Source organism: Anabrus simplex, chromosome 1 (assembly GCF_040414725.1).
Source record: "Anabrus simplex isolate iqAnaSimp1 chromosome 1, ASM4041472v1, whole genome shotgun sequence".
NCBI classification, from domain to species: Eukaryota; Metazoa; Arthropoda; class Insecta; order Orthoptera; family Tettigoniidae; genus Anabrus; species Anabrus simplex.
The window spans coordinates 1,499,251,849-1,499,271,658 of record NC_090265.1 but is presented as its reverse complement, the minus strand read 5'-3'; the positions used below and the strand labels follow the sequence as shown (position 1 = coordinate 1,499,271,658).

The following is a 19,810-nucleotide window of genomic DNA, read 5'->3' as shown; positions in this document are numbered from 1 at the left end:
AACGTTTTATTCAAAGTAATAAACTTCATGGTTAGGTTCCGTATTGAGTTAAGACTATACTTAAAATAGATACATATTTGTTAATGTTCCACCTTCTCAATACTAAAAATTATTTGATGTTTACAAAAACATTACAATGATAATAACAGGTACTAGTTTTGGTCCACAGTATAGAAACATTTTACACAAAGAATCATTTATGAGGTGATAGAAATTGCTAAACACCTCAATATTTTTATCAAAGGGGACAGCTATATACTGAGTAAATCACAGGTGTCCTCCATAGTTTAGTCTTCAACATTTTTTTCTTCCACTCTGGACAACTTGGAATGAACTACACTTCTGACAGGGTATTTCTATCCTGAGTCTGTTTACTATGGACAGACAATTGCCATTGATAGGCTTAACTGTTCTTGCTCTGAATATAATTTTAGTTTTAACATTGAAATGCATCAGCTTGTAATAACTATAATATGACCTAACATCCCCTATCATCCTTCCTATTGGTATAATTTACCTACAGCTTGGATTCCAAAATTTGACGATCCCCTATGGACACATTTTAGTTCATCAGATATTTGACACATTGTCACTGATACTATGGAACATGCTCATGCTACAGTCATATACTTACCAGTCCACCATCTTCATACCTGCCAACTTTTAGAAACCAAAAATAGGAAGATTTTTTAATTCTTGGATTTCATCACATATATTCCACCAAGGTCTACGTGAAAAAAGGTCAGGATAAAAGGCATACTTGTCTACAGTTACGATGCGAATTGACCATTAAATTTAAAATCTTAAACTAAGAAAACAAAAATGGTTACAAGAAAATGTACCTAATCACTCTCATTTATGACATTAATATACGAATAATATTTGTCACACCGACACGCGCAACAAAATGCATAATACCGTATATTCTCGCGTAATTAACGCACTTTTTTGACGAAAAATACAGGCGAAAACTTCGGATGCGATTCAAGGAAATCGGATATTTACAAATTATTTACAATTCATTTACATTTAAAAGATACTGGTACATCAAATATAATCCAAACACAATTGGTTCAACCCATTTGCAGTTATCGTCATTTGGCGTAAAATTCCGGCGTAAGATTTTTTCTGAAAAGTCAAATAGGGTACATCAGATAAGTTAGACACGTGGGTTTGAAGTACCGACACTGGAAAACATTCTTCCCATTACGAGCTGACAATACGACCTGAATGACATACCGGAAAAAAAAAAAAAACCCTGTCCACCACGAGAAGGGCCGGGCATCGATGGAGGGACCCTGCTACATTACCCCAAACCGTTCGTATCCAATCTTGTACGAATGACGTGTCCATCCACCTTTTTTCTTGAATACGAACGTGGATCACTCGCGGAAATTTTGCTTTAGGTATTGTTTTTCGTTTTAGAACAATGTAAGCTGCAAGCTTTCTGCCATCAGCTTGTTACAGCAAGCATTGCAGTACATCGTTGTTTTTTTGCTTCCGGTAGCGCGTGCGATAACACTGTACGTTCCTTTCTTTTCAATTGTTCGACTTAATGGTATATGGAAACTGATTGGCGTCCGACCTGCGGTTCCTATAAGGGAGATACAATATTCCTTCACTTTACGCTTCTCAATCACAAAGCGCTGAAAATGGTTGAAATCATTCGTCACTTTTTGGCATAATGTTGTTCTTCGTCGAAGAGAAAGTCCATTTCTCTTCATAAAATTAATTCAGCCTCGGCTAACCTTCAAATACGGTACGAGACAATGATTCCACGTGCCGCGGCTATTTCTCATTCTTTAAAATGCAGCATTTTGTGAGAAACGGCTTATCCAACATTGCGTAACAAAATCATATAGCCTAGTTAAGCAGATAATCCTCTACTTGCGGAAACTTGCCGCTTTTTGGTCCGCGAAATGCTTTGCGAGACTTGTTGGCCGCTTGAAGTGCACTTCTGTTACCGCGGTAGCGCATGTTTCATTTGCACACTGAAAAATTGCTGCCCGCTGCTCTATTCACTATGTTTCGGCGTAACTGATCACCGCAAGTTCGTATGATGCAGTATTAATCGAGTACTGTGGACTGACAAACAATTTTGAGATCACATTATGTCCCGTACGCGAAACACTCGTAAAACTAGTGCAGTGGGATTTCCTGCCTGTTTTCGCAACAGGAAGCCTGCTACCTGAGTAGTTGGCATCTTTATTTCGAAAAGCATCCGGAGCTGAGTGATGGATCTTCAAAGTTGTGGGTGCGTCGAATTCCACTTTGGACCCAAAAATATTGGGATGTGTAAATTATTCAAGGGCGTCGATTACGGTTCGCGGGAAAATACGGTAGTTTCCTTCAATAGCCGGTAAAATGTACAGAAATTTATAGGCATCTCTGAGCACTTCGAGATAACGTTTGTCATATTTTTTGGCCATAACGAGAAAAGAAAATACCAGAAACGGTCATAGAAATGCAAGGAAAAACACGTGGCCTACAACTCCGACGAAACTACGCACAGAAACGATGTTAACAGCGCGCGAACAACACAATAACAAACTCATTCTTTCGTCCCGATTAACTGAGTCGTTAGCGCGCGCGAGCCTCTTGCGGGGCCTGTTCCACAAAAGTATGGTCTTGTACATTACAAGTAAATTCTCTAGTAACTTGTACAAATACCAGAGTTTCTGTTCCACAAAAGAATTTTCTACAGTTGTACTTTACTACTCCATACTTACAAATTACTAGTGAATTTTTGTAGGCGTGTTCCACAAAAGTACTAGTACTTGTAACTTACTAGCGAATTGAGAAGAATTCTCTACCAGTGAAAGGACAATAATATATAAATGTACTAGTGCTATTTAAATACGCTTATTTTGGATACATTTTGATAAATATGTGGTCTAGCAGTTAGTGATAGTGATGGTGATGAAAATGAAAACTATCGTCTGTACAGGGAAAGAATAAACTTCCAGTTTAACACTGTATTTGAATACAATGAACGTTTTAGTTAAGCACAATATAGTGGAAGAATTTTTGATAGATATTGGCCATAGCTTAAAATATCCTACGAACAGAAATAAATCTCTCTCTGCTAAACAACATTTACGAACAACATTACATTGGCTAGGAAATGGTGGTCAGTACCATGGTACTGCAGATATGCTTGGGATGGCAAAATCTTCGGTCTGTGGTAGCTGCAATAAATGATATAAAATTTCCTCAAATTGTTTGTTGGCCTGAAAATACTGAAAAGAAAAAAAAAAAAAAAAAACATATTCCAAGAAGGACCTTCCTGGAATCATTAATGAGCAGAATATCTCTTACATACGTCCAACTTTTCCCCTCAAAAGCTCCATGAGCTTTTCCCAAGTCAAATATTTCCATCCAACCATTTATTTTGTCTTGTTTTTTCAGACTCTCGCTGAATCCACCGAAACGAATATCTTTCCTACCTTCTATTTCCTTCAAAATGAATAACTTTGTTTCTCTTGACATCATTTTAACAATTCATGCAGAGTTTGCAATTTCGTAACAATTAAGTTTGGCGGCCGAATATCGTTATTAGCGGCATCTGATTCCTAATGACAGACCAAGGTAGGTATGTTAGACTCTCGTAGAACATACGCGAGGATCGCGGAAGAACAGAATGGGTGATAATAACGGAGTAATTTCCTATCAAAGAAATAAACCGAAAAATAACATCGTAGCATTAAAAAATTCACAGGAATATTAGTTCTTTCAATCTTTGCTGCATAATTGACAGTAAAATACGATATTACGATAAATGAGGCAAGCATAACCTAATTCAACGAATGGAATACGAAGATAAACAGCTGATTCATGCTATGACGTAGTATGTTTATTGATATGTCGTCACTTGTAAAACTTGTAACAATTCTCTGGTAATATACAAGAGACTATCAATCTTTTGTGGAACAGAAATGTACAACTCCATACATTACAAGAACCCACACTAGTAACTTGTAATGTACAAGACCATACTTTTGTGGAATAGGCCCCCGGACGATTGCCGCCCCGAATCCACAGCTGTATAAAGCGCACACGCTGCTGTGGTGAGCGGGAAACACGATACACGAAGGCGACGGACGAAACACTCACGAAATAAAGCATCAAATACGCTTGAAAATTAGGTTTCGTAAATTACACAAGCACATAAGAATGTATCCTTTATTCTAGGGGAAGAGTATTGGCCGTACTAGAGATTATATTAGTCAAAAATCGGAAGAAGTAAAAATAAATCGGAAAATCGGAAGACGAGTTAAAAACCGGAAAGTTTCCGGGTAAATAGGAAGGGTTGGCAGGTATGCATCTTCACCTAAATACTTATTCAAATGACTCCAGAAGTAATCTATTTTCAAAGAAATACATAAATTAATAAAGGTAAATGTCGCATACCTCGGGCAATCTAAAGTTGATGACCAATGTCTCCCCCGAAGCCTTTGCACGTTTAGCTGTCAATGCAGCTAAAAGTGTTTCTTGTTTAACACGTAACAGTTCTGATATCAAAAGGACTACTTCCAGGTTACGAACTCCAACTGCCTCATCGTGATGATAGGCTGATTTCCGTGGCTGAAATTCAACATTTCCTAAGAGCAATACAGCAGATAATACTGCAAAAAGACGTCGTTGTTTTTCTGCTGTAAAACCAACCATCTCCATGGACTGCTTAAGGCGAGTGAACTCATACTTCTCATCCACATTATCAAGTGTATAGCAACCACTCTGTAATAAAAGCACAACAAGATTAATATTATGTGTCTTTAAAAAAAAAAACACCAAATGCATAAGGAACTGAATATTGAGGACAACGGGATAATACATTCTATGAATTTCAGTTTTTCACAATAGATGAATGTTTGTTCTCATAACAAAGCAATCTGAGAATCCAACCACCTCTGGGTTGATAACTTGACCCACAACAAAGCAAAATACATCATTAAATGATCAACTCTGTTATTCCTGTAAGATCATTGTGTGCTTCCATACTGATTCTTGATGAATGTATTTTTTTTTTTACTTTGAGGAATTCGTGCTCATTTAATTATTTCTTAAATTTTTCCTTTAAAGGCGTTTTGTAAAATGACTGCTAAACTAAGCAATTCATATAATTTGCCTAATTATACAAATGGAGTACTTAAGGTTAATACTGTGATCCTGACAGGAGTTCCTGATCTTTCTTTTTTCTTTCTTTCCGTATGGTTTAATGTCATTAACACATTATGGTTTAGTGTCACTAACACACACAGCTTTTCAGTGATGGTGGGATGGGAATGAGCTAAGATTGAGAATTTACCTAATTATACAAATGGAGTACTTAAGGTTAATACTGTGGTCCTGACAGGAATTCCTGATCTTTCTTTTTTCTTTTTTTTCCGTATGGTTTAGTGTCACTAACACACACAGTTTTCAGTGATGGTGGGATGGGAATGAGCTAAGATTGAGAATGTAGTACCATAACTTCAAATAAGGTATAGCCACCTCTGAAAATGGGACCTACCTTCATGACTGCCGAAAGTGTAATTCAAAACCCACTGTCTCCCATATGCTAGCTCGAACAGTAAATGACTACCCATACAAAGTAGCCAACTCACTTGATTTCAGAATACTCTACTAAAGGCCTACTGTTTCAGGACATTTATAAAAATTACATGGTGCAGAGAGTAGCAACCAATTCGTCAGAAGCTAACATAAGCATGCACTATCATTCTGCAAGATGTAATATGCTCTCTCAAGATTGGTATTAGTCCAACAAACTCAAGAACTGTTAATTGTAAGTTAGTGAGGTTTCTACTGTACGTAATTCCATTATGTAATGTACCAATCAAACAGGTCACTTCAAACAATGTTCTGAACTGCACTATATCAAACAATGACAATTATTCTTGAAAAGGGAACCTATTTCCTCACAAAATACACAAACGTAGATTTTAAAAAAATAAAAGGACCTTGGTGCAGTGAGCACATTTCTTCATGTTTCAATGATGCACTGGCCAGGTATCTGTGGTTTTTGTTTTTTATAATCGTTAAGGCCTCAGCTACTGTACTATGTGCGGGAATTTTAATTTGACGCTATCCACACTGCCTGAAGACCACAAAGAAATGTGTCTCCTTGTATTCCTCAAGGTAATACAGCTCTTCTCAGACACACTTCCAATAGGGTGAGCTACATGTACTTTCTTAACCACATACCAGCCCTCCTGCCAATCTTAAACCTCTACAGTGCCAGGAATCAAACTCGAGCATCAAAGGATGACAGCTAAAAGTGCTATCCATTACATAACGGAGATGGACAAGTACCTGTGGTGAGGCTACATAACCAAGTTACTCCTCAATGACAGCAGGAGCTTGTCAGCTGCAGGGGTGACAGGTGTAACATTTGATTATAACAGCCTTGTGACAAAATCTAACATAACTTATCTTGGCTGCTCCTACAGGATGGCTGAAAGAGCTGCATAACGAAATTGTAGCTGTTACACTGTGAAGTCAGATTATCTTTCGGCCGGGAGCTGGCTGGGTGGTCTAGTACCTCGCGACAGAATTTGGACTCAACTGACCATATAAAGCAGTCACCCAGCCAGCCAGGTGCCAATAATGTGACTGACGTGCCCTTCAAATCATTGTGTCCTGAGCACTCCGTCAGCCCCAGTTGGAAGTAATCTCACCTAATTGTATTTCCCCACTACCACCATGAAAGTTTTTTTTGCATTGCAAGAAACTAACTTCTTTTTTAAGGCCTAAAATATACTAGTTTTCTTTTCTCATCCAGCATTTCTTCCTTTTTAGATCCCCCTTTCCTTTTTACATCTGTGGCGATAAGGTGATGCTGATAAGTTGGGAGACCCAATTTGGAGATCAAAATTCGACAGAGCTTTGAGAGGCCTTAATAGGAACAAGTCTCCTGGAATTGATGATATTCCCTCTGAAACACCGACTGACTTACTTACTTACAAGAAAAAAGCATTGTGAGGTTATTCAATTTAGTGTGTAAGATGAACAATACAGGAGAAGTGCCATACAATTTTCAGCAGAAAGTCGTTGTACCTATTCTCAAGAAAGCCGGTGCTGACAAGTGTAAAAACTACTGCTACATTAGTAGCTCGCGATAGAATTTGAACTCAACTGACCATATAAAGCAGTCACCCAGCCAGCCAAGTGCCATAATGTGACTGGCGTGCCCTTCAAATCGTTGCATCCTGAGCACTCCATCAGCCCCAGCTGGAAGATAATCTGACCTAACTCTATTTCCCCACAACCACCATGAAAGTGTTTTCACATTGCAAAAAACAAATTTCTTTTTTAAGGCCTAAAATTTAAAAATGTTAACACTTATTATTTAAAGAAGAATGGAAAGATACCGTATAATCCCAAACACCATCCACAACTGAATAAGACCCGCACCCTAAATTTGAGATGGCAAAATACGGGAAAAAGTAAAAAATCAAATAACTTACATACCTATTTAATGTTCTTCAAATATACCACAAATATAAATTCAAAAAGCTTACAATTAATAAAATCATCACAAAAATCGTAAATAAAATCGGTCCAATACTCAGATCATTCACAATTCACCATCGTCATCTGAAGTTTCACCCTAGGAACCTTTGTTGCTGGCATCTTTCAACAAATAGCTGTCCTCAGTACCTTCCACTGAATTTGAAATTCCACATTTCTTACAGCTTTTGGGAAGGGACGTTGGGAATGCGCGCCCATGTGGTCTTGATCCAGCTGCATAGTAGTCCCACTTCAGACCTCTTCACTTGTCCAGTTGGTGTTAACGCCTGATCACCATCAGACATCCATTCGGTGTACAACTGTTTCATTGCAGTTTTGAAAGGCTGGTTCACGCACACATCCAACGGCTGTAGAATAGAAGAGACTCCTCTGGGAATTATCGCAAGATTGGTTTTTCCTTTCCTCATCATATCTTTTATGCTGTCAGTTGTATGTCCTCGGTAACTGTCCAACACAAGCATGTTTCGTTTTTGTAACAAAGCTCCTGGGTGACGCTGGCAAACGCACTTCACCCAGTCCTCAACTAACACGCTGTCCATCCAGCCGGACTCGTGTTCTAACAATAACACTGGACGGCAAGTTTCCTTTTCAGAACCACATATAGAGGGAGTTTGGTTCCATCCGCTAATACACACAACATTATCGTGCATCGTTGCTTTTCGTTAACCACCTGTTCTGACGGTTACACTTTTTGAACCCTTCGTATCCACTGTATTTTCCAACGGCATTTCAAAATAGGCAGGTGTCTGGTCAGCATTCCCGATCTGCGACAGCAAATAAAAATTTTGCTTCCCCAAATGAATAATTTGACGCTGAAAGGCCATTAATTTTTCTTCATGCGCCCAAGGGAGACGTTGTGAAATAGACGTACATCTCCGAATGCACAATTCCTTTCTCCGATAAAAACTTTGGGCCGATTGCAGAAACGGCATTTAGACGATGTCTATGGTTAAACAATGCCTAAGTATGGCTGCCACATTGCAGAGACGTTATTTATCACTTAGACACTGTCTAAAACTGATGTTCAACCGGTCATGTTTAAACACTGCCGAGAGCACTGTTTAACCTCAAATGACAAGAGTGAATCACAATCAGAGGTTATGTACCATGAAATATGTAATTTGTATTATCATGTTGAGACGATTCCGGGAAGAAAGGTTAGTCCGACGGCCTCTCTGTGGGTCGCCCGCTGCTAAATCGCAGCAATTCGTTTGACATGCACGGGGAGATAATCATAAAATAAGGTTTCGCTTTACGAGAGGCTTGTTTCTTGAGACTGACGAAGTGACAGTCCGGTAACTGTCAACTTGAATACAATTCTTGTATTTTATTATATACATGGGGTAATTTCCATGGGATTATAGGTCACTTCGACTACATACATACCACAATTACGTGTCCCGATCGTCTGAGGGCTGTCACATACACCAACCGGGAGAGATTCACTTATATTTACTGCCAAGTAAACACACATAATTGTGAAAACTAAAAAGTAGGTTGTATGGGATTTATATATATATAATCACATAGGTTTTCGGCAACTATCAGACAGGAAAAGGCAAGTGGTGGTGATTATCATTTAAAGAGGACTGGGGAAGAAGTGCCATGGCCATAATAACAGCCCTAGTATTTGCCTGGTGTAAAAATAGGGAAACTACCGAAAACAATCTTCACGGCTGCCGATGATACGTTTCGAATCTACGATCTCCAGAATGCAAGCTACATCTATATGGCCCGTACAACACACTCGGTTACACATTACTATTGCTTCATCTTCCCTTCGTCGTAGCTACTGCATTTATGAGTAAATTACACTCACTATAACAACGCTATAATGAAAGCTACACTTCCCCATACGGTAGTGTGTCTCTTGTGTCGATAATATTATGAGATTTAATTTGCACCGAAAGCGATACTCTTATCTGTGGGCAGGTCATGCTCAGCCATATATGAGTAATGTGTAGGAGGACAAACAGCTGATTGACGTTCGGCGTGCTCACCGACGAATTTCATTGGTTGCGACAAGCAAAGAGTTGCATGAAAGATACTTCTGTCTCCATTTTCAAACCAAAATTGAAACTTTAAGGGATGTCTAGTTAAACATCAACTGAACACTGTTTATGCAATGGAAGATCGTGAATGATTTAGACGTTGTTTAGGTAGATGATGTCTAAGGCTTAAAACTAGTCATCGTTTCTGCAATCGGCCCTTTGCATCCATCCGCGCCTTGCAGTAAAACCCTGTGTTTTGAGTTCTGTTGAGATCTCTTAGTGCTTCCAATTGACACATTTCACTAGAAACACCATATCCTAACTTATGTTTCCTATCACAAATTTGTGGAGTCGTTCTTCAATTTCCGGAAACACTGCACTCCACCCGCAGAACGCTCTGCGATCGCCATTACTTTTTAGAAGCTTTTCCTTCTTCTTCTGCCAATCACAAATACACAATTCATCAATATCATACTTTCTGCCAACGGCACGATTTCCGTATATTTCAGCTTTACTTACATCTTTAAGGTTCTCACGCACAGTAAATGAACGCAGATGTCATTTTGAATCCACCGCTTACTATCGAGACAGCACTTTCACAGGACAGATACGGAACTCGAATGTGAGCGAGGTAGACTTCTGTAACCAACAGTCTCAACTCTCACAAAGTACGATATCCCACGAGATCAGCTATTTGCCCACCCAGCATGCCAGCAACACTTGTGAAAATGACGATCGAGCATCCGCAGCAGCGGCTTTCATATTTACCCATGTTCTTTGATTTACCGTATTTCATTACCTTACATTTTTCGTTTACATGCCACTGTAACCGTATTGAGAAAAAAATCGATCTTGTTTTCTAGAATGCAACTAAAACACAATATGACCTGAATGCCCATTTAACTTGTGGTATATTGAGTATTTCAATACTCCATATAAATAAAGTAAATATTTACAAGAATGAGCGGCTTGAATACGACCCGCACCCAAGATTTAGAACCAATATTTTGGGGAAAGAAGTGCGGGTGGTATTCGGGATTATACGGTAAGTTGAAACTGAGCTGGGAGAAGATCAATTCGGCTTCAGAAGTAACGTTGGAACACGTGAAGCAATCCCGACTTCACGTCCGATCTTAGATGATCAAATTAAGAAGGACAACCCCACATACATAGCGTTCATAGATTTAACCCATAGACAGCCAGACAACGATATATCGTTGTTTCGTATATACGCGTAAAGTGCCAACCACAATATATCGTTGTTTGGATAGCGCGCAATTCTATACAAGTTAGTACAACTTGGGCAATCAGATTGCAACATCTTATGTGTCAAGTCCATAGATAATTGTCATTAGATTTTAACTACGCCGCTAGATAATGTGTAAATTCATTCGCTATCATGCATTGAATTTCCAAAGTCCGTGTTCATCTACGATGTATGATCTCCATGCCGCGTGAGTAAAATGGCGACTAGCGGGAGAAGTTATTTTGTTAACGATGACGAATTGGTTGTATATCTTAATACTTTTTAGTGACGAAAAGGATGATGAAAACTCTAATGAGGAATTCATTCCTCCAACAAGTGAGCAAGGGTAATGTGAAAGTGTTATTGGGACTGATAACGGCGAGTTTTCTGTAAACACTCAACCATGTGCTCATTGTCCGAATATAAACATTGAAAGTGGTAATGACCATCTGAGTGAGTGTACTGATGATGATGGCTGTAACAATATCCAATTTCCTGTTTTTCGTGAAATTCAATTAGGTCAGGATGCAAAATACAAACTCTAACCTGATTATTATGATACTCCTAGCCCGAGACACGCCCCTTCGTCAGACGCAAACCTATAGCGTATTTTTATTTTATTTTTCACGGCTCAATTATAGAATCTCATAACTACAGAGACAAGCAGATATGAGAAATCATGTCTTGTCACCATATGCCAGAGCACAGCAGTGGCGCCCAGTTACATTGACTGAAATGAAGGCTTTCATTGCTGTTTTGTTGGAAATGGGTATAACTACAAGGCCGAGCATATTTTCTTATTGGGTCAAAACCTCCCGTTATATTCCGTGGTTTGGAAATATGTTCTCATGAAACAGGTTCCAACTGATCTTGAGATTCTTTCATCTTGTGAACAATGATAATGTATCACCATCTGGTCACTGTGACTACAACCCATGTGCCAGGTTCGATCCCATTGTTGAACATGCCAATTGTATATCACAATACCATTGTACATAACTGTTAAACTATTGAAGATAAAAATGTAAAACTCTACATGTTTATTCACCTAAAATAGGACATTTCAAAGAAGTCATCAATATTTACCGTTGAGTTGAATTTTTGTTTTATTCTGTTTTGTTTCTGATTTTTAATTTTTGGTGTTTTGAAATTGTTTGGAAAATATTTTTTTTCAAAATACCCAAGAGCATTTTAGTGCTGTAATTTAGTTCAGCAGTGCGAATGTCTTCTTGTTAACATTTATTAAAAATTTCAAGTCATAGTTATAATATTTGTGAACTATATAGTCCAGAGAGTGAGAACCTGCAAAATTCTCTAACCTGTCTGCCACTCTCGGCATACTGTGAGCAACCGGGCCTGGCACTAAGAGGGTTAAAAAAGGCATTTGATAATGTTGCTTAGACCGAGGTATTTGAGATTCTGAAGGTGATCAGGGTCAGATACCGGGAACTAAGAATTATCTACAATCTGCACAAACATCAGCCAGCAGTGAGAAGAATCGAGGGTTTTGAAAAAGAAGCAGCAATCCAGAAATGAGTGAGGCAAGGCTGCAGTTTGACCCCCCTCCTTTCCAATGTTTATATAGAACAGGTAGTAAAGGAAATCAAAGAGGAAATTGGAAAGGGAATCATAATCCAAGGACAGGAAATCTAAACCCTGAGATTTGCCTAAGATGTTATTTTATCTGAGAATTCAGAAGATCTGGAGAAATTGCTGAATGGTTTGGAAAGTGTTGGGGAAGGTGTACAAGATGAAAATAAATAAGTCCAAAACAAAGGTGATCGAGTGCAGTCGAACAAAGTCAGGTGATTCAGGAAATATTAGATTAGGAAATAGATGAATATTGTTAGTTGGGTAGTAAAATAACTAACAACGGCACAAGTAAGGACGACATAAAATGCAGATTAGCACAAGCATGGATGACCTTTCTTAAGGAAAGAAATTAGCTCACTTCAAACACTGATATATGGATTAGAAAGATTTTTTGAGGACTTCCGTATGGAGCATGGCATTATATGGAAGTGAAACATGGACAATAACTCACTCAGCAAGAAAGAGAATTCTAGAATTTGCAATGTGATGGATGTTGAAGACCCTAGTGTTGACAGAGAGGTGACTAGCCTTGCTGGTTGTTTGAGATGATCTGGCAGTCGTTATTCTGCTACGTGTAGCAGTCGTTATTCGTTCTGTCATAATCGTAGAGTTCAAGACACTGGCTATACGCTCGGTTTGTTGACCTGTTTATATCCTGCTGCAAGTAGCACTCTGAGTCAGGTGATAAAGGGGTGATAACACTTCCCAAACTTCGACTTGTTATATCTTGGAAACCACTGGACGGATTAATCTCAAATTTGTAGGGCTGTGCTTTTAAAATATGGGCTACAATTTAGTGTTGGTCTCATGTTTATTGATCCAATCGTTGAAAGCTAAAAAATAGTTTCGAGAGAATTCTAAGGGGAGGTAAGCTACAGGCAGTGCTGACGTCACTTGACCTTGCTCCACTCATGCGGTCTCCCTCACGCAGTGCAGTGAGAACGAGAACATTCTCTCGCACAGCTGTTCGTGCATCATAACTTACAATTTACAAAATATTTGTTTAATGTTAACCTAGTCAATACTTACAATACCACATTTTGTGGATAAATAGTTATAAAAAATAGAAAGATCGTGAACATGTTTCGCACTTCTTAATGGGCATCATCAGCACAATGGATAACCTTAAAAAAAAATTACAATTAAGACTGTTTACAATTATTGGTCATATGAAATTGGAATGAGACGTTGTGATGTTAAAAGTTATTTTCAATATCATGATTAAAAAGTTTGATGTGAATGTTACAAAACCAAGTTAAAACTATTGTAGTACAATTTTACAATATTGTCTAAAAAATATATACAGTAGAACCTTGATAATTCGAAATCGGTTAATTCAAAATCCCGCCTAATTCGAAGAAGCTCTCATTCCCGGAAACATGAGATACAGTTTTGCATGTTATTTAAATTGTTTAATTCGAAATACGGATAATTCGTAATTCGAAGTACAATGTCGGCCCCATTACCGAAATTCAGACTTATAATTCGAAACTGCCTTTACATTTCAAAACAATAGTATTGTAACGGATCAAACACTCGATATAGATAATTAAAAACATTTGCACGCTGGACGCCAGGCTTCGAAATTAAATGTAATTTGAAACCGAATTTAGATATAAAAAGTACTAAACATAATTTAATGAGACTATCTCGGTCATGAGGTATACGGATACTAACCATCAAATACCATGTGGGAAAACATAGGGAACCTATTAAAAAGTCAATTATTTAACGACATTAAAAAAAGTTTTATTTTAAAAAAGATGAAATTACGTAAAACCAAGTTTTTACCAAAATTAAAAATTACTGACAGATTACAATTCATTACTACACGCGCGGACTTGCGTTAACAGGGATTACTAATGCTCACCGGAGTTGATCTTCTCGTAGTCTGCTTTCGTGGTTGATAGTTGTCGTCCCTCTTCCAACAGCATCATCCTCGTCATCTGCTTCATGGAATGGATTCCACCCTGAATCTATCACTCCCTATTTTGCTGAGTACCAAAACATAGTACCAGCCTTACAATGTGAAATTCCACATCGGAATTAATTGAATAGAGAGAACGGAAAACATCCAGTCCTTCTATATTATACGAACTTGTCTTTCTAAATAATCTGCGTAAGTCTCACAGAGCCAATAAGAAATGTTGAGTATAAGCACATCGTAAGCGATGCACCCAAATAGCAGAGTCGGATGCAGAATGCAGAATACAAAATGAAGAGGAATGATCTTCACCACGCCGTGTAGATCTATATAAATCCTCTTCAGATTCTCACTTCCTCCCTTGGTGTCACATGACATCTCGTTCCAATGAGAGCCGATATACGTCACTACACTCTCGATATATAGATGAAGTGTCTGTCCTTGACAGAAAAAGCCCCCCTGATAGGAGCACGTGATATGGGGTAATTTAGCGTCGCAACAACGAAATTAGGTAGCTTCCTCTTGCTGTTGCGTACGTTTCCAAGAACCATCCAAAATTAACCTTCCTGGACTATTGCGAAACACCAAGTAGCCCGTTAGCGCAAGACCTGTTTTGACATTACCATGGAATATTCTAATATATTACAATTAAAAATTATATCTCGTTCTTACATACAATTACATAAATGATGATGATGGACGTTAATAATGAATAAAATTACATATGATACATGATACATATATATACAATTATTTCGGGTGGGCAATCAAATTATGTGAATGTCGTGGCGACCACGATTATTACATTCGCCCCCCTGATTCTGACATGCGTAACACGTAGTGTCGGAACCACTCACAACATATTTATATATAACACAGAAAATATACAAGTTTGTCATGCATCGAATCATCATTCACAGCTTGTCAAATTTACACTCCTCTCGACTTTAACATGCCAACTATGTATACATATATCTCAGCCTCCACGCTATCGAGTGTTCAACTGTCCTTCACCTTCCATCAAAATTCACACATTACACAATTACAAAAACAATACCTAAAAATACTACTATACAACATCTTTTCTGATTTCTGCACACTGAAGCGTTCATCAGTTTTAAGACTGTCTTCACCAGATTAAAATGGCACCAAAAACATATAGCGCAACCACACGCTATTCAATATGTGAGAGCATCATTTCACCTGGTGTCATCCAATACCAAGTGTATCCTCTCACATGACCCTACAAGCACTGTTACACACGTTCACCCACACGCCGTTGGAACATGTAACCGTGCTACCGCAAGTCCTCTCATGGCACATATTCGCCTGCGATACTTTATTTTACAAAAACAAACTTTTTTACGTAGGTATTCCTATTGGGCAAGTCTGAATTCTTTTACATTTACAAAAACAAAAACAAAAAACATGACATCACATATGCGCCGATTGACATGACTCGCGCGCAGCAGTACAGTGAGCTCACTACAGACAGCACACCACGCCCCCCATCTGTCTACGGACATACTCCGGAAAATCCACTTCTTACATATACACAGCTGATACACAAACACACTAACACCTTGACACAGTAACCAGGCTGACTTCCCGTTATCTACATTCAATATGCTCGCCTTCGTTTGTCACAAGCCTCCGCAAACTACGAATGTTGTAGGACACAAGTAAAACATTTTCCCCGTCAGCTAGTTTACAGGCACAAGGTCCCAACCTCTTATGGATACTGTACGGCCCCTGATAGAAAAGAAAGAACTTCTTGATGACTTTTTCCTCACTGCACGACTGCATGGGTACTGTTAAAAGCACAAGGTCACCTACTTCAAACTCATCCAATACCCTGCGTTTCTGCTGTTTCTTACGAGCCTCGCCAGATTTTACGATATTTTCCCTGGCCAGTCTCACGTAAAATTCAGCGTCCCACTGAGGTTCCTCAGTAATGCCTAATACCCTCACCAGTTCATTCTGGGGTTTCCTACCGAAATGAACCTGTAGAGGTGTGAGTCTGGTACTATCGTGATGGACAGCATTAATCCATATCTCGATGAGCGATAGTTGCGCCACCCAGGCAGAATGCTTTTCATGTACCAGAGCTCTAAATATACGGCCTAATTCACGCATGACCCGTTCACTCATGTTACCTTGAGGATTTCTAACAGATGACTGAACATGAGTAATTCCTAAATCTTTCATAACCGACTTCCATTTTCTCTAAGTAAACTGTGGTCCGCCATCAGAAAGTATGCGACAAGGAGTACCAAGTTCAGGTATGTACTTCTCCTGGATTATACGGCTACAAGCTTTTCCTGTTGCTTTCCTCATAGCGTACAATCTGACCAACTTCGAGAACGCATCAATCATGACAAAAACGTACTGAAAGCCGAATTGTCCTTTAACAAGGGGCCCAAATAAATCCACACATACCAAGTCTCCCGTTGTTTTAGAAACTACCGTATGACGTGGCCCCTCCAGGTAGCGGTTCGGAATTTTGCTCCGCTGACACAAGTCACAAGTGGCCAGAATTTTCCTGATTTCTCTTCCCATCTTGTCCCAGATAAAGTTCTGCTGGATCTCATATAGAACTTTACTTGCACCGTAATGCCCTAATTCACAGTGGATAAACCATACCAATAGAACACGGAGCGATTTGGGTACACACATTGCCCATTTGTCTTCGCTACACTGTCTAGCTAAAAACCCGCTGACTAATTTATACGTGTGTCGACCGCGTGTCACCGTAGCTTGCTCACTTTCCAGAAGTACAGACAATGGTTCCTGATATCCATCGTCTTTTGATTGCTCTACTAACAAGTTACGCAATCTTTTCAGAGCAGACTAATATGCCTTCCTGTGGCTTAAGGATCTCTCCTTTACACAAGTTCTGATCTCTGGACAGAAGATCGGCAAGGACATTGTTCTTTCCTTTAATATGAGACACCGTAAAGTCATATTCCTGTAAAGCCAGTATCCACCTACTAACTCTATTTGAAGATAACTTACAAGTAGAAATAAAGGATAAAGCATGATGGTCCGTCCTTATTTCAAATTTAGTGCCCAGCACATACATCCTAAACTTGCTAAGCGAATACACAATACTCAGAAATTCCAGTTCAGTAATAGAATCTCTCTTCTCACATGCACTCAACCCTCTAGACGCTAAGGATATAATTCCTAAATTTCCATCTTTGTCTTCTTGACATAGGGCTCCTGCCACTCCACACAGCGATGAATCAGTTAGTAAAACAAATTTCCCATTCTCCGTAGGGTACTTGAGTACAACAGCCTGCCTGAATCCTTCTTTTAGCTCCCTTAATGCAGTATCATGATTTACAGTCCATTTCCATTTACTGCCGATTTTCAAGAGTTCCCTGAACGGCTCAAGTAAATAAGCGTATCTCAGTACGAACCGTCTAAAAAAATTGCATACCCCAATGTAAGACCTAAGTTCCTTGATATTTCTTGGGGTACTGGTATTCAAGATTTTCTCGATTCTCGTACTCTCAGGCGTTACTCCCGCTGCAGACACACGGTGTCCCAAAAATGTGACCACACGCCTCGCAACGACATTTTGAGAGTTTAAGAGTAAATCCAGCGTGTTCGAGCTTCACAAAAACCCTCTCCAAATGGTCTTAGTGCTCTTCAAATGTGCTGGAGCCTATTACAAGGTCATCGATATAAACCGTGGCAAACTCACCAGTGTCCCGACCTAAAGCAATATTTACTGCTCTAATCAACGCCGAGGAGGAGGTTTTTGTCCCATACGGTACTCGAGTGAACTGGTATAAATTATACCTATGACTGAAAGCAGTGAGATGCCTATCTTCCTTTCTCAATGGTATCTGCCAGAAACTACTCCTGATATCAACCGTAGAGAACCTGCTTTTCCCATGAAAACTCTGAATGAGCTCCTCAATCGTCTGAGACTTTAATTGATCCCCCCGTATCCTCTTATTCATCTCGCGCCCATCGATGCACAGCCTCACACAATCATCATTTTTAGGGACAATAATAAGAGGATTAGAGTTCTGACTACATGATGGCTCTATCACACCATCTGATAGCATACTTTGTATTTGCTCGTCTACTGCTTTGGAAAACTTGTGTGGAATGCCATACCTCGGTCCACTAAAAGGACTACTATCCAGTACAGAAAAAGAATGCTCATACACATGAGTTAGGCCAGGTTTCACAGAAAATACATTGACGTGTTCAAGCAATACAGTCAATAACTCGTCTTGCCGTCCTTCCTCCAAGCAACTCTTGCTCACAGCTTCCCATAATGCGTCCTTTTGACCCTTATCTACCAACACATGACACAGAATGAAGCTCTCTCTAACTTCTTCTTCCCTAAAGCTCTATCTAGCTTCCTCGATAGCTTGTGAAACCCTGACAACACACTCCATGGCACAATCACCCTGTTTCCCCTGATTATCGCCCTCAAAATTGACTTTAATATGAGTCTTGTTCCACGTTAAGTTAAGCACAACTTCTTGGTAATCTAACTGTGCTGAGTGTGACGTCAGCCAGTCACATCCCAAGATGATATTAAATACAAGATGCGGAATAACTAAACATATCTGAACCATAATAGAACCAGCAATACTTATAGGTAATGCCACCTGCTTACATACTTGTTTGGACTTCTTGCCAACAGCAGTGATGATATATGTACTCTTAACTGGCATTTCCTCCACATAAATACCTCGTTGTACAAAACTCATATACCACTCATAACTAACACATGATCTCTGACTACCTGAGTCAATAAGTGCCTGAACACCCGCCCCCATACTTCTAACTTAACAATGGGATTAACCACTTGTTCCTGTTTATTAATATATTCCTGCTGTGGCTCAAACATTAAATCATCTCTTACATCTAGGTCATACGATAACTCCATAACACAACTTTGGGTTATCGGTGGATACGGCTGAAATACAGACCCTGAATTACAGCCCGTACTTAGTTTATTCTTTTTGCTAGGGGCTTTACGTCGCACCGACACAGATAGGTCTTATGGCGACGATGGGATAGGAAAGGCCTAGGAGTTGGAAGGAAGCGGCCGTGGCCTTAATTAAGGTACAGCCCCAGCATTTGCCTGGTGTGAAAATGGGAAACCACGGAAAACCATTTTCAGGGCTGCCGATAGTGGGATTCGAACCTACTATCTCCCGGATGCAAGTTCACAGCCGCGCGCCTCTACACGCACGGCCAACTCGCCCGGTGTACTTAGTTTAAATGTCTTACTTGGCCCTGACCGTTCGTCTCGCTAGTGCTCACATTCCTATCCGCCTGTCGGTTACCTGCTTGCTGATCTGCTCGTTGTTGGTTCCCGTTACTCCTAGGGTTTCCTTGATTTCTATTTTCGTAGTTCAGCTGCCTACGGTTTTCCCTGCGCTCATACTGCGGGGCATAATCTTGCGCATTCCCGTTTCTACTCTCCATATTTCCCAACCCATCAAATTTAGTGAGCACCGAGCTCGATAGCTGCAGCCGCTTAAGTGCGGTCAG

General features: G+C 39.5%; 1 protein-coding gene across 2 annotated transcripts in view; it reads right to left on the bottom strand.

Annotated features, from left to right (window-relative positions):
• Positions 1-19,810, bottom strand: part of LOC136858446 (unconventional myosin-IXa) — an 842,620-nt gene that overhangs the window by 742,212 nt on the left and 80,598 nt on the right. For both annotated transcript variants that reach the window (XM_067137995.2, XM_067137996.2), the window contains exon 6: positions 4,411-4,737. In XM_067137995.2, the coding sequence (XP_066994096.2) occupies positions 4,411-4,737 (327 nt within the window). The remainder of the gene's footprint in view (positions 1-4,410; positions 4,738-19,810) is intronic.